Here is a 16,272-nt window from a genome sequence, read left to right as displayed (position 1 = left end):
ACTGCAAGAATTAATAACTACATCATCCCATGCCTTAATTACTATCATGCAGAGGGCTGAACTGAGGCTCAGAGGTGCTACATAATATGGCCAAGATCACAACTTGTGACTGGTGAGCCAAACTGCCAGGGACTTCATCCAAACTACTCCCTCTCAATCCCCACTGCCCCACAGCTGCCACCTCCTCCATATGACTCAGCTGCAGCCTCATAAGGTGCTTCCCTGTGGCTTCTCATTGCAGGCAGAAGTTTCCAAAGACGTCTGTAATGGCCCAGCATCTGCTCAGTTTATGAGCTTGTGTGTTGGTGGGTAACCATCTTTAATGCTGCTAAGTTTAAAGACACTTCTAGGGGAATTTCTAACTAAGGAAAAGCCACACACACGAAACCAGACTTGGATCTATATTCCTTCTATGTCCTCATGACAAATTACTAGGTTCATTACCAGCAAAATTCCTAGCGAAATTTCAAAGGCTCAGATTGAATCTGATTTCTCTCTAAGAAGTTTGACTCCTAACAAGTGGACATCCCCACCAACTTCCCCAAACACAAAAGCTACACGGAGACAGTATAAGAATTGGGTCTCCTACGAGCATCTGAACTCCTCTTTCATAGGGTCACATGCATGATCCTGGGTGCGTGGGCAAAACGATAGAAATTCTGAGGCACAAATGCATGTGGACAACCAATCTGAGCTAAGCAAAGTGATTCCAGCACCATGGAGGCCTCCTTTGGGGTGCTGAACAAGGGCATGGGTGAACTGTAGGGAACTTGCCCAAGCTCACACAGCTGCCTTGAACACAGACAGACTCCTAAGGTGGCACCCTTGCCCTCCACGTTAGAGACCTGTGTCTGATCTCCGCAGGAGCAGGAGCAGCTGCTGCTCATTCTATTTATCAAGCACTTGCTATATGTGGTGGGTAGTAGGCTAAGCATGTTACACATAGGACTTTACCCAAATCTCAACTTGTAGGTAATAGGTAACATGGTGAATTCTACCTTAAGGAAACTGGGGCTCACAGCAGTGCAGTGACTTTCCCTAGGTTATTCATAGAGTAGAAGAGAACTAGAACGGAGACTGAGATCTGCCCAGCACCAGGCTCTGTGCTTCCCAGCTTCTGCTTTTGCCCGGCTCCTTCTGCTTGCCTGTGGGTGAGCGTTCACAAAAGCAGAAGGGAAAGAGTCACACGCTACAGCATAACTGAGCCAATGCTAAGAATTACAAAATTTAAAGGGAAATTTAAAAGACATTTAAGCCAACCCCTCACACAACAAGAGAATCTTCAACATATTTGAATACTCCAGTGACAGGGAGCTCATTACCTCAATCTTACTCCATCACAGCAGGATAACCAATGCTTTCCATCATCTGACCCAGCCCCTTCTCTCCTCCTTCCCCATCTCGCCTTCCCATGACACCAGGTACTCCAGTTATACTGAAGCCCTCACTCCATCCTCTTCACCTGGGTCCCTCTCACCTCCTGGACTTTACACACTGGGGAGAAGAGGTAGATGCTTCTGTAATAAGTCAAATTGAGTTCCTTCAGGAGGTCAGGGAATTCAGCACACTCAACAAAGGAGAAAAAATGAATGCATGACTGAAGGATCATTTAAAAAAACTTTGTGTAGCACTAGCCACTTGTAACATTGTATCACTATTTTTAATCAGTGATTAAAATTATTATAAGCCATAAAACTAAGGAAATCTTCTAGTGGGTTGTACTCAGGGATGGTCCAATTCACCATCAGCTACGTAGAAGGGCCTGAGGGGCCCCAGGTCAGGCAACCCGCCTAAAATATTTCCCCCATGTGTTTGGCAGAAGTTTTGAATCTCTGCTCTCAGAATAGAACTGGTTTACCCACTTGTTAAACTGTGAACACCCCTGGGAAAAAGATATTAAAATATCGATATTTTCGCCTTAGTGTGAATAACTTTGTTAATTCCATTTGGCTCAAGAGGCTCCAGGATGGTACTAGAAAACAAAATAATAAATAAACAAGGTCCTCCTATTCTTAACAGTTGCCTGTTCAAGGTAACTGTTCACAGGTGAGAAGGAAAGAGAAAACACTTTTTCATCACAGTGTGCTGCCTTGGAATTGCCATTCTAGATAAGAAGCATGGCTTAAGAGCATGTAGTCAGGAGTTCCCCACAGTGGGCAGAGAGGAATTATAGAGGAAGAGGAAGACAGGGCAGTACCAAATGCCAGCTCCCTCTACCTCACAGCTTTGATTGAGGTCATTTTTGATTATGTGGTTTCTGACTGATTCTAGGCTGAAAGATATCTTCCATAGCGAAGAAGGATATTTAGAAGAAAATATTTAAAGCTAAAGGCTAAATAACCAAACCCAAATGGTAGGTTTTTTGTTGGCGTATTTTGTTCTTGGCTCCATATCCTTTAAATATAATTAAGCAAATTTTTGATGGACCAGGTACAAAACTGGTACTGTATAGGGAGAAAGTTACTGTAGAAAATCCATACATTTTCCCCATCTTCTAAGACTCTAAGATCTAGCAAGAGTTTAAGATATAATCATTCAGCAAACATTTGTCAAGTGCCTTGCAGGCTCACTATGTACAGCTGCACAGGTTCTACATAGCACAACTGCAGGGGTAACATTTACAAAGATTACCTGTGAAAGGACGCCATTAGAACTGGTAGTGCAACACCTAACCCACCCATGCCACCACTGCCAACCTTTACCTTTACCGAGCATTGAGTACAGCAATTTTACGTATAATATCTCTTTTAAGCTTAAAAACAACCTCTTTGAAGTGGTATAATCATCTCCATTTCACAGCTGAGACAATTGAAATGCAGAAAGATTCTTTAAACTGGCCAAGGTCACATACTTAAGGAGTGCCAAAGGAAGGGTTCAAAACTTGGCTGCCCAAACTCATATCCCATGTGGCTTTCAATATTCCAGGACCACCCTCACCATTCATTCATTTGTTCATTCTGTTATTCATTCATTTCTTCAACAAACATTAATTGATCACTTTTACCTTTAAATACTGACCTAGGTCAAAGTGGAGACATATCTATTTTTTAAAACCAAATAACTATAAATAAAATAATATAGAGCATCTACTCTACACTGGACATTTTGCTAAGTGTGAAGAACCCAACCATGAATTACAAAATATCTGCCCTCTGGGAGCCCAAAATCTAACAAGCAAGCAAGAAAAATCCATTCATTCATTCGGTAAATATTTACTGAACACTTACTCCCACAGGTGCTGAGAATGTCGCAGTAAATGAGACAGATAAAGTCCCTGTCCTCCTGCAGCTCCCATTCCAGAGAGGGCAAGCAACACTCAACAAGTAAATGAATGACAACAGTTCATAGCGATAGTTCCCAGAGGCAGTACAGCAGGGTGAAGGGGTGGAGAGTGCAGAAGGGAGCTACTTTGGATGGGGTGGTCAGCGATCCCTTGGAGGAAGTGACCTGGGGCTCAGAGCAGAGGAGGAACAAACCCTACAGAGGTGTGGTCTTTTCCCAGAACGGGGCTGACAGTGGTCTCTCTGCCAGAAGTGCTCTCTGCCAGAAGCACCCACAGCCACTGGGGTACAGCCCTTCCATCCTAAAGGGAGTCTGAGAGACCCCACAGCACCCTCCACAGTGTCTATACACTTTAGTCCAATGTGGGACACATCTGAGGGTGGAATGAGTGCTATGAAACACTGTACAGGCTCTCCCGCACCAACCCAGGAGCACTGTCTTCTTCCTATTAGGTGGGTGCAAAAGTAATTGCAATTTTCCCATTACTCTCAAAGGCAAAGACCACAATAACTTTTGCACCCAGTACTATAGCTTTCTATCAAACTGATGGAGCACATTAAAGCCACACAGAATTGATTCTTTATCCTTTTTGGTCCTTGGGCCAGAAGGCCCAGGTGAGCAGGCACTGACTCCAAAATTGTTTAATGCTTGTATAAAACCTAAATTTCCTATCCAAATATGCACAGAGCTTATGCACACACACACAAACACTCCCAAAGAGGGAGCCTATGGTGCATCCTCTGACACACTCATGTTGCCCATTTACAGCTGTAGCCCCAGTGCTTAGTGCCTGGTACAAGGTAGGTACCCACCAAATGCTTGTTGAATGAATAAGCAACTGAACAAAGGGGAAAGGCAGCCAAGGCAGATGAAACCATAACTGAGTCTTAAACCCAGCCCTTCTCCATTGGCTAGTGGCTCCCTCCTGCACCTGTGGAGAGAAGTGAAGCCTTCCAGGAAGGAAGGGAGCTGGGAACCAGTTTCCTCACCTTTCTCAGTTTCCTAAGACCTACCATCATTGCAGTACCAGTTTGCCAGCTGTTTCTTTTTCCTTCTCAATCTCTCGGTCTCAGAGAGACAGAGAAGAGGTCCAGGGGGCTGCCAGATGTGAGGCTGTGCCCAGACCATACTCAGCCTTGCAAATTACAGCAATTATAGTCACCCAGGCAGCACAGTCCCTGGCAGATGTGGATCCCAGCTTGGGAGTGGAGTTACCTGCGCACTGAGTGTTGCAGCTGCTAACTACATGATTCATTTGGCACTCTCAACTGAAGTGAGGAAACAGGGTGTGCTAACCGGTCATGTCTTGCTGGCCTCTGGGATATAAAACCTATCCCTGGACAACTTTTCTGATGAAATAGTGACCAGGTATGCACCACGAGCTCCCTCAAAATGGCTTGTGTGTGTGTGTGCATGTGAGCACGTATGCATAAGCTCTGTGCATATTTCGACAGGACATTTAAGTTTTATACAAACATTAAACAATTTTAGAATCAGTGGCCACTCACCTGGGCCTTCTGGCCCAAGAACCAAAGGGATGAAGAATCAGTCTTGTGTGCTTTTAACACGTCATCAGCCTGGTGCCTATAGTAGTAAGAAAACAGTGTGCCTGGGTTGGTGCACAGTGTTTAAAGGCACGCATTCCGCCCTCAGACACGTCCCAGTCTGGATTATTAGAGTGCAAAGTCACTGCGGAGGGTGCTGTGGGGTCCCTGACTCCCTCCAGGACTGCAGGGCTCTACATTAGCAGCGGTGGGTGCTGCTGAGGCAGACCACTGTCAGCCCCCCTTCCAGGACTGCCTCGGCTGAAGGTCATGCCCCGCTCAGGGCAGCTCATGGTAATGAGTGACCAGTGTGAGGCTATAACAATTTTAAAGATCATCCCAGCTTCAGCATCCCTAAAGGGCCAGCTGAGGCCTCCACCAAGACAACACTAAGGTTCAACTTCTCCTTCAGCCCAGTCCTGGGCCTTCCCTTGCCTCCTAACACCCCTGTTGGTAGAATTAATTTTTTGCTAAAAAAACAAAACAAAAACAAAAAACTGGACTTCCTACTAAACTTCATCTCAGAGTATGATTCCTGGGGAATTGGAGCAGCAACAGCCACCATCTTCAGGGAGGAGACTCTGGGTTTACATCCGGGTTGAATACAAATTTCAGCTCTACAAAGTACTGGTTATGTGAGTTTGGGCCTCTCTGAGCCTTAGCTTCCAAATCTGGAAAATGGACACAGTCGTGCACACCTTGTAAGGCAGTTGTGAAGATTAAAATGTAGAAAGCATTTAGCATGGTGATTGGTGTATTTAGTCATTCCATGAATAGGAATTTTTAAAATATATGATTGTGTGTGGTCATTAGAGGTTGGGAAGATCAGAGGGAGGGGGAGGGGACAGGGAGGTTAGTTAAGGGTGTGCAGTTCCAGGGGGATGGGAAGAATGATTCCTACTGTTGTGTAGCACTGTAGTGGGAGGATGGCTAACAATTAGTGTATACTTTCAAAACTTTAGAAGAGAGGATTTGGAATGTTCGCAACACAAAGAAATGATAAACATTTGAGGCGATGGATATGCTGATTGCCCTGGTCTGATCATTACGCATTGTATACATGTATTAAGGTATCACTCTGTATCTCATAAATGTGTAAAATTATTATATGTCAACTAAAAATAAGAGCAAAAAATGACAGAGCTACTAGCAAACTCTTTACCTTAATAACAGTTACCCATAAAAAATGTGTGTGTGACTGTATACATGTGTGTGCATATGTACATATATATTATATGTATATATAATTGTATAGCTCAGCTTCAACTGGTTGTCATGTGGGGAAGTCACACTCTCTCTCTGCCTCAGTTTCCTCCTCTGTAAAGTGGTTTGGGCTTGGGAATTATTGCTGCCGTTTCCTGAACACCCACTCTACAGCAAATTCCATGAGGAGCATTATACTTTATTTACTCTTCAGCAAAAGCCTGCTAGACTGATATTGCTTATATTTCACCATTATTCTTTCTTTACAGGGGCAAGCAGGGGTATCAAGAGGCTGTGAAATCTGGCCCAGATACTCAGTAAAGCTGCCCAGATGGACCTCAAAGCCCATGTGCTGCACCGTGATGTCGCATTGCTTCCTCACTTAGAGGGTATACATGCTTCCCGCCGGTGCTGACATTTTTTAGGATCACAGGACTCTGTTTCCAGCTTAATGAAAAACATTTGCAGAAAAGATCAAGTGAATTCCATCAACCCACGGGCACAGGCAAAGGCACAGGATGGAGGCCAAGCAGACAAAGTTGATTCCTTTTCATTGTGTGGTTCAAAAGCTGTTGGGGCAGCCACTGCTGTTTCCATCTGTCCTGAATTCAGGCTTTGTCCCTGTCACTGAGCTCCAGGATGAGGTCAGGAGAGAGGTGCTGGAAAGCTGAGCAGGACCAACTGTAATGAGACATCTCTCTTCGCTCTGCCTCGCACCTCTCAGCTGCAGCCTTCTTCACAGTCCGCTCTGCCAGCAGCAACCCGTGCTGCACCCATTGCTCAAAAGGGCTCAAAGTCAAGGGCAGGAGCATTTTCTAAATGGTATGTTGAAGTATTCATGTGAAACACACATAGAATGGAGAGGACAAAATCCTAAATATTCTGTATTTACCCTGTCTTTCAATCCAAATAGTAAATTTAATTCAGTAGCACCTTGATATGATTTAGCTCTGTGTCCTACCCAAATCTCACCTTGTAGCTCCCACAATTCCCATATGTTGTGGGAGGGACCCAGTGGGAGATAACTGAATCATGGCGGCAGGTCTTTCCTGTGCTGTTTTCATGATAATGAATAAGTCTCAGGACATCTGACGGCTTTTGAAAACGGGAGTTTGCCTGCACAAGCTCTCTCTTTGCCTGCTGCCATCCATGTAAGATGTAACTTGTTCCTCCTTGCCTTCTGCCATGATTTTGAGGCCTCCCCAGCCTCATGGAGCTGTGAGTCTAATTAAACCTCTTTCTTCTGTAAATTATCCAGTCTCGGGTATGTCTTTATGAGCAGTGTGAAAATGAACTAATACACACCTCTAAGAGAAACGTTTCTGAAATAGAGAATGGCAAGCTGAATGCTAGTTGTCCTGGGAATAAACCCTTAGGAGATCCCACATTTGGGAAGCAGGGAAGGGGTGCGATGATCACACAGGCAGGCTCCAACACTGAAGAAGATAACTCAAGCTAACCTGCAGCAGCTTTGCTGGCTTGGTTGGTGCAAGTCTTTTAAGATGCAACATACATTTGTCTTACAAAGAAAATATATATTTACTATTTCACTTGTTTATAAAACAATTTTTCTCCAAAGAAAGTACAACTATACACTATACACAGATGATATAATTGCCCTCACTTTCTCAAAATCTAGCTTGTCATCCACCAAAGCACTCTCATGATAGCGCAAAGTAAAGCTTTTACATAGTTTTAAAGATCATTGTTCCACTGTTTCAATCCCTGCAAGGATCTGCAGTATCCAATGCACTTTACGCTTTGGCCCCTGTCCTCTTCTGCACCTGCTGGTCCTGCAACACTGAACTACTTGCACGGCCCTGCCTGAGCCTTGCTGATGCATGTCCCCATGCTTCTGCACATGCAGTGCCCTCTGCCTCAGACACTGTCCATTCTCCTCTTGGCCATCTGACAGATGCATACTTGTCCTCCAAGTCACAGTTTGGTCACAATATATTTGTGGTGCTTTTCCTGCCTGTCTATGGTGAATCTGGGGGAACCTTTTCAGTATCCCACTGCAGCCTAGGAACAATTCCACTGTGCAGATGGACTTTCGAGTCTACACTTGTCTGGAGACCTAATTGCTTAGCTTCATTTTGTGTGTGTGTGCGCGCATGTGTATGTACAAGCTGCCCATTCAAAGTCTACTTCAAAGAAAGAATTCTGCTCCCCTGACTGGTCAGTGGGGATGGTGTGCAGATGGAGGAGACTTCTGAAATCTCGTGGACCTGTCTTGAGTACATACTATGTGATAAGGGCTGCTTTAAACACTGTGTTTCTGTTGCTCTAGAGAAGGTTTCTAACACGCTAGCTGGTTTGAAGGCACCAGGAGTTTAGCAGGCAGGTGAGTTTTAGAAAGTCTTTCCAGAGAGAAGGGTTTGCATGTGCAAAGAATTCTTTCTTTGAAGTAGACTTTGAATGGGTGGCTTATACACACACACACACACACACACACCACACATACCACACACACACGTATAAAAGAAATGAAACCAAGAGATTAGGTCTCCAGACAAGTCTAGACTCAAAAGCTCGTCTTTGCTAACCTATTTCAAAAACTCAACCAAGTAACCTTATCTAACTCTGAAAGGGTCCATACAGATATGGGTTCAAATCCCAGCTCAGTCATTTAATTTCAGTTTCCTTATTTGAAAAACAGACCATGCTATGAACCTAAATTTCTTGTGAGTATTATATGATTTATAAATATTTGATATTTAAGAAACATTTCCTTTTCTCCCTGAATAGAAAGTACATAAAGATGAATATTTTACATATACACAGTGCACACGTGCCTGTACACGTACACATACACGTATAGACACATCCTCACAATCTGTGTCAGAACCATACAATGACATTTCAACACCGTGAAGGCAGAGTTATCCCCTCCCTCTGATTCACATCAAAGGAACATGCCAAAATTCTTAGTTCCAATCTGAGAACTTTAACACATAGATAGGATGTTGGCTCTGATGTTTCTGTGCTTTTAAATCATACTTGTTAACAACATACTTACAAGCACTGTGACATCTCATTCCACCTTGGAAACACCTACTCAGGCCCATAGGCTGTATGTATATATGAAAGGACATGCTCAATGCTCCATCCTTTTTTTTTTCTTTTGTAGGTAATTCACATGTCAGTAATACAAATGTTTAGCAAAAGTAGAGTGGAAGCATTGTAAAATCACCCAAAGAAGTTACGCTTTGGTTTATGCATCTTTAACAATAGTATTTGACATCAAAGCACTCTTTGTCTATAAATTTAATAAATAAATTTTTAGTGATAAAACTTAAGGATCACAAGTATATCAAAAGCCAAAAACCACTTTAATTTACAGCTGGTAAGTATGCAACTAGCAACAACTGTTTGAGACTAATTTGGCACTATAAATCTAGGGTCTTAAAATGTAAATTGCTCAAGCCCAGTAATTCCGCTTTGGTGAATCTTACCCCAGGAAATAATCTGGACTTCTGGAGGGAATTTTAGGTACCAAGTAGTTCATTTTGCTATTTTTATAATGATGAAGAATAATAAACAATCAAATGCCCAAAAAGAACGAAATAGACTAGTGAACTGGTGGAATAACAGGACAGCTATCTCTGTTAACAATATTGTTGCTCATTTGTTGTTCATCACTAGAAGGTGAGCATCATGAGAGTAGGAACATGGAAGACTCAATGAATGAGTGACTACGTATATACATGCCTGCATGAATGTGTGATTTAGAGAGATATGTAACAATTTGGAGACATATATATATATACACACACATATACATACACATATATACACATACATATATATACACACATATATATACATATATACATATATACACATATATATACACATATATATACACACACATATATATACACACATATATATATATATAATGCTAACATTGGTAAAAACAACTGAAAATGCAACATTATACATAGAGACTACAATGATATCAGACCATACAGAGAGCCTAAAAAGATAGAAAAAACGAATGAATTAACTGACACAGAGTAACTTCTAAATAACTGTGATTTTCTTTCTATATTTCTGCATTGTTTGAATTTTCTATAGCTAACATATATTATAGTAGGACCTATCTCTTGAGGTTCATCTGAAGTTTAAATGCTTAGCACAGTGCTGAAGACAAAATGAGTTTTCATTAAACATTCAAAAGTTTTGAAAAATACTATAGTATCGTTTTGAATTAAATACTGCCCTTTATCCTCTCTCCCTCCACAACCCCCTACAAAATGAAGTAAAAGAATATAAGCATCTAAACCCACAAAGATAACAAAAAAAAGAACAAGGAAAAAATGAAACGCAAGGAGCAGACAGCAGATGAGGGACTTCAAACACTGTTAAGTGAAGAATGGAAGATGGAGGTATGTTAACTGACTCGGCAGACAGGAACAAGCAGTGCCCCAGTGCCTACAGAAGGAAGCACCCACATGACCTGCAGCTCCCCAGGCCTTTGCTGAGCAGGAAGCAGGTGCTGCAGAGGGCAGGGGTACAGCAGGGTTTGTGTGTGACAGGAGGATAGCTGAAAATCTTGACAATTGTAACAGGATGCTGCTGTTCCTCTTTGGGGCTCTGTGGTGAACCACATTTACATGGCCATAATAATGATTTACTCTTGTTTCAACCCCAAATCTCGATATTAATCTATTTTATTAATTATATATTAATTAAATATATAATTTATTAATTGATAAATATTATTTATTATATTATATTAATTTTATTAATATAATATATTATTTATTATATTAATAATAATATATAATAAATTATATAATATATTTTATTATATTATATCACAGCAGTGAGGCCCATGCTGTCCTGACCCTTCCACCTCACCCCCATCTAGAGCGTCCAGTGTCTCCACCACATCCAACCTCTCTGCACTTTCTGCTGCCTCATGCCAAATACAGCACGTTGTGAGGAGGATCAGTGGGATGTGCAGGAGAAGGGCAGCCTGGGTCCAGGCTATGCTACCAGGCACCTGGGCCTGGGCTCCTGGACTCAGGGCCAGTGCTTCATCGTTAGATATCACAGTGCTGCCCAGTGTGGCCGATAACTGTAAGCTCCAACTTCTTTGCACTAATAAGGAGCTGACTTATTTCCCTTTTTGGCCATAAATAACACCATTCTTGACATTGCCTCCGGATTGTGTGTGTCTAGTCATTACTTGATAGGGCGAAATAATCCTTAAAATGAAAACTGGGAGAACTCAACTTCAGTCTTACTCTGCTTCAATCAGCCACATAATTTCCACAAATCATTTCATTTCCATGAGTCAGTTTTCTCATCTGCAAAGTGGGCATGTTGCTGGCACTCACCCCACTTATACATGTGTTTAATTCATAGGAGCTGGAATTAATGAGAGTGATAGGTAAGCTATCAACTTTTGTACAAAAGCAGGAGGGAAGAGGAGAAAGAAGAGGAATGAGGCGGTACTCTCATCCAAGAGATCAAAAAGACAATGAACTTACCTTTCTCTGTGACGGAAGGCAGAACAACCGAAGGGCAAAAACTGGGAGCATTATTTTGAGCAACTGAAAAGGAAAAAGTAGTCTTTTAGTTCTTTTTTACCCCCTTGGTATCATCAAGTTCAGAAGGCATTAATAGAAGTACAAGACGGTGATCGTGAAATTGGACTTGAAAGGCAGATAGACTGTCCCAACCTGTATCGGTCAGGCTGGGCTGGATGATGCTGAGCTAACAAACAATCTCAACATATAAGTGACTTAGAACAGTTCAGGATCCCTCTCCTTGCACCACCTGCCTAGTGCAGAGAGGCTGGGGGCTTCACTCTATGTTATCCTTTCTCAAGGACCAGGCTGAAAAAGCCACCTTCTTGCCTCAAGTTTCAATAATTGTCATGCAGGGCAAAGCGAATGCAGCAGATTTATTTCAGTCTTGCTCTTAGAGCTTTTGCCTAGAAGTGACACACATCACTTCTTTTCTCATGAGATTGACCAAAGTTAGGAATGAGATCAAGGGTGAGGAAGTGCAGTCCTACCCTGTCCCAGAGAGCAGAGAGCAGAAACGTGTGGGAAACAACACAAATGCTAGCCACTATCAGTTACTGACTCTGTGAACTGGGCAAGGCACTTATGCTTTCTGGGCCTCAGTTTTCACATCTGTACTACCCACCTAGAGAATTATGACAAAATTACAGGAGATAACACAATTTATTACATTTGGCACTATGCCAGGCATAAGATACCAGCTCAGCAAATGCCAGCTGCTAATAGCAAGCAGCACAGCGCGGCGGCAGCCTGGACTTTGAAGGCAGACAGACTGGATATGGACCTCAACAGACCTCTCGGAAGCAGCGTAGAGTAAGACAGCCTGGACTTTGAAGGCAGACAGACTGGATATGGACTTCAACAGACCACTTGGAAGCAGCGTAGAGTAACAAGTCCTCTAACTTCCTCTATTTTCAGTTTCAGCATTGATAAAATGAAGATGATATAAACATTAAATGAAGAACCATTCATACCCAGTATGTGACACATAAATGCAAATTATCTTCTTCCCCTTTCTCTTCCTTTACTGAATAAATCTAAATCTTCAACACTCTTTTCTCTCCAGTGGCCCAAACTAGGACGGTACATGGGATCTCCTTGCTCACGGGGAGCTGCGGCAATGTAGCATGGCTAGCAGTCAAAAGTAGGGGCTCCCGGGTCAGCAGTCCCAGGCAAGATCGGTTTGCCACTTTTCTGCTGTGTAACCTCAAGGAAATTACTCAACCTTTCTGTCCTCAGTTTCCTTGTCTATAAAATGGGCATAATAACAGTGCCTCTCTTGGGGTTGCGAGGTTTAGATGAGCTGATACTGGTGCAGCTTTGATCATATAGTAAATGTTCAATACATCCCATCTATGATTCACTCTTAATACTGCCCTTTAACAATAATATACTCTTGCCATGTCTCTTGTCCCTGTGTGTCTCCATGAAAAGCCATGGGTCAGAGTCATGCCGTATTCTGGTCCCAAAGTCCTTGTGTGGGTCCCCTCACATCCACCTCCTTCTCTGCCTTCTTCGCTTTGGTCAGATATGCCAAGCCCCAGCCTCTTTGGGTTCTAGAGCCTTCAATCCTATTATGTCTTTTCCTGCTTGGCATCATCTGCCTGGAAGCACCTGCTACTATCACTCTAAGGCACCAGATCTCAAACTTTGGCAGACTTCCAAACTACCTGGAGGGCATGGTAACACACACCTTGCTGGGTCCCACCCCAGAGTGTCTGATTCGGCAGGTCTGGGATGGGATCTGAGGTCTACATTTCTAACAGGTTCCCCAGCACTGCTGTTGCTGCTGATGCACACTGAGCTAAGGCTTCTGTCATCTCACGTTCTGGGAGCTCCTAACATAATCACTCAGAAGTACCCCCATGTTCCTCTACATCCAGCTGGCCAGCTTGATACTTGTCGCCCTGTTGGCACTTGTTTAAAATGTCTGTTCTTCCCGGAAGGGACTCTCAGAACCAGGCTCCTGAAAGTGCAATCTGCAGAGAATAATTTGACTATCTATATTGAGGGCATTCAAATGTCCACACCCTTGGATCCAGTAATTCTGCTCCTAGAAATTTACTTTGAAATTCAAAGCAAGCTCTGTTTGCAAAGGAAACATTTCCCAATACTGATTGAACACTGGCAACTACATAAATGTTGAACACTATGAGAATGGTGGCCTGAGCTACAGCACATCCACTGGGGGGATTACCATGCATCTCACGTCAGCCAAGTATTTACCACACAGTTCTGCTGCATTGCTTTCCTTTCCTTTCACACCCACCTTCAGCGAGAAAAAGTAGCAGGCATTATCAGCCTTTGCGTGGGACCTTCTTTATTGTACAGGACTCAGATGAGCCCTGAGAATCCTCAGCTTCCATACGTAGGTAGCAATTTACGTAGAATCTATTCTTTAACATCATTCACATCCTATGAACAGTTTCTTAACCTTTTACTAAGCATAAAGTCTTCTCCTGGCACTAGGCTAGCATTTGGCATGCAGTATCTCATTTAATTCCCTAACAATCTGATGAGGTAGGGCCTATGGTTACCCCACGCAGTGCTGTGCTGGCAAATATGTTACAACTGATGAAGTGGGAGTAAGAGCTATTTTTTACTCACAACATTGCTGATACCACATCTGTCAGTGTTTTTACCCCCACACCAACCAATTCTTCAACCGTCTGGACCAGTGATTCAATTCAGTTCAGACACTACCTACCTGGATTTAAAGTCAGACCCCACAGGTTAAGTCTCAGTCCCAGAAGACTGCCCCCCACTTCAGATACCGATCACAAGCCCTGAGCCTCCTGCACTTCTGACCATATAAATTGGGGGTCTCCATGACCTCCTCCTTGGGGTCAATAATTTGCTAGAATGGCTCCCAGGAGTCAGGGAAACCACTATCTATTAAAGTTTTATTACAAAGGATACAACTCAGGAACTGCCAAAAGGAAGGGCTGCATAGGACAAGGGGGCCGGGGGAGGAGCCTCCACAGCCTGTTTAGGTGCCCCACCCTCCCAGCACCTCTGTGTGTTCACCAACTCAGAAGCTCTCCAAACCTAGTTGTTGAGGGGACTTAAGGAGGTTCCATCACATACGAGTAATTGAGTAAGTCATTGGCCATTCGTCAATGAACTCAATCTCCAGCTGTTCTCTTCTTCTTGGAGGTAGGGGAGTGGGACTGAGAGTTCCAATCCTCTACTCTTGCCTTGGTCTTTGTGGCAGCTAGCCCTCCTTCTTAAGCTGTCTAGGGGCCTCCAGCCACCAGTCATCTTATTAGAAGACAAAAAGATACTTTTGTCACTCTAGAGATCCCAAGGGATTCAAAAGCTCTTGACTTAGAGGTTCCTTCCCCAGCCCCCTTGACCTATGCAGCCCTTCCTTTTGGCTGTTCCTGAGTTGTATCCTTTGTAATAAAACTTTAATAGATAGTGGTTTCCCTGACTCCTGGGAGCCATTCGAGCAAATTATTGACCCCAAGGAGGAGGTCATGGAGACCCCCAGTTTATATGGTCAGAAGTGCAGGAGGCTCAGGGCTTGTGATCGGTATCTGAAGTGGGGGGCAGTCTTCTGGGACTGAGACTTAACCTGTGGGGTCTGACTTTAAATCCAGGTAGGTAGTGTCTGAACTGAATTGAATCACTGGTCCAGACGGTTGAAGAATTGGTTGGTGTGGGGGTAAAAACACCGACAGATGTGGTATCAGCAATGTCGTGAGTAAAAAATAGCTCTTACTCCCACTTCATCAGTTGTAACATATTTGCCAGCACAGCACTGCGTGGGGTAACAGTAGGCCCTACCTCATCAGATTGTTAGGGAATTAAATGAGATACTGCATGCCAAATGCTAGCCTAGTGCCAGCAGCAGACTTTATGCTTAGTAAAAGGTTAAGAAGATGTTCATAGGATGTGAATGATGATAAAGAATAGATTCTACAGTAAATTGCTACCTACATATGGAAGTTTCTATGTGGGTTGCAGAGACACATAATTAGAAGAGCTTGTCATTTCCTTTCCAGATTCTTACACCTAGAATTGCAAGAGGGTCCAAAAACATTTGCTTAGCAGAAGACAGGAACTGTGAGGCTTCAACTTTCTTTTCTAGAAGTCACATTTGACTTTGTAAACAGATCTTGCCCCACTTGCAGACAAAGCACAGCTGCAGATAAGATGGGCAGCCCTAGTTCTCTTCAAAGAACAGACAGTCCCAATGCCCCAGAGGCACACCCCTTCCAGGAAGCCCGGGGCTCTGGGGTACTGCTTAACCACAGAGCAGCCCCTTATTTCACGCGCCACCTCCACCTCCACTCAGCACTTATACCCTTGTCCTCTGGAGGCTTAGAACAGTTCCTCTCTGGCTCTACTGCCAGGAAGGGGCTGCAAACAGTCTCATTTGCATTCACATTGCTTAGCCTGAGACTCTGCAATTCTATGCTAAGATGCATGGAACTTTCTGCTCACTTCTGAACTCTGCTCATAGCAGAATCAGAAGGCCCATGGCTGCAGGCTCTTTGGACTCTCCTCTTGGTGCTCTGCTGCACTAGGTCTGTGCTTTTCTCTTTCTGAATTCTGGGAGACTCTGCTCCGTCCTTTGATCTGTGACCACAGCCCTGTAAGAAGTTTATGTTGCAGTTGTCCATGTGTGCAGGTCTCTGCCTCTGAGGCTATGAGATCTGTAAGGGCAGGAACAGGCTACCTCCTCTCTACTTACTGCC

General features: G+C 43.5%; 1 protein-coding gene across 1 annotated transcript in view; it reads right to left on the bottom strand.

Moving 5' to 3' along the window:
* TG (thyroglobulin) overlaps nucleotides 1-16,272 on the bottom strand; it is a 272,056-nt gene that overhangs the window by 139,857 nt on the left and 115,927 nt on the right. The window contains exon 35 of the mRNA XM_030795400.1: nucleotides 11,531-11,593. Within this exon, the coding sequence (XP_030651260.1) occupies nucleotides 11,531-11,593 (63 nt within the window). The remainder of the gene's footprint in view (nucleotides 1-11,530; nucleotides 11,594-16,272) is intronic.

The sequence above is a fragment of the Nomascus leucogenys genome, chromosome 16 (genome assembly GCF_006542625.1).
Source record: "Nomascus leucogenys isolate Asia chromosome 16, Asia_NLE_v1, whole genome shotgun sequence".
Lineage (NCBI taxonomy): Eukaryota > Metazoa > Chordata > Mammalia > Primates > Hylobatidae > Nomascus > Nomascus leucogenys.
The sequence above is the reverse complement of the archived record's forward strand: the minus strand, read 5'-3'. Positions and strand labels throughout refer to the sequence as shown.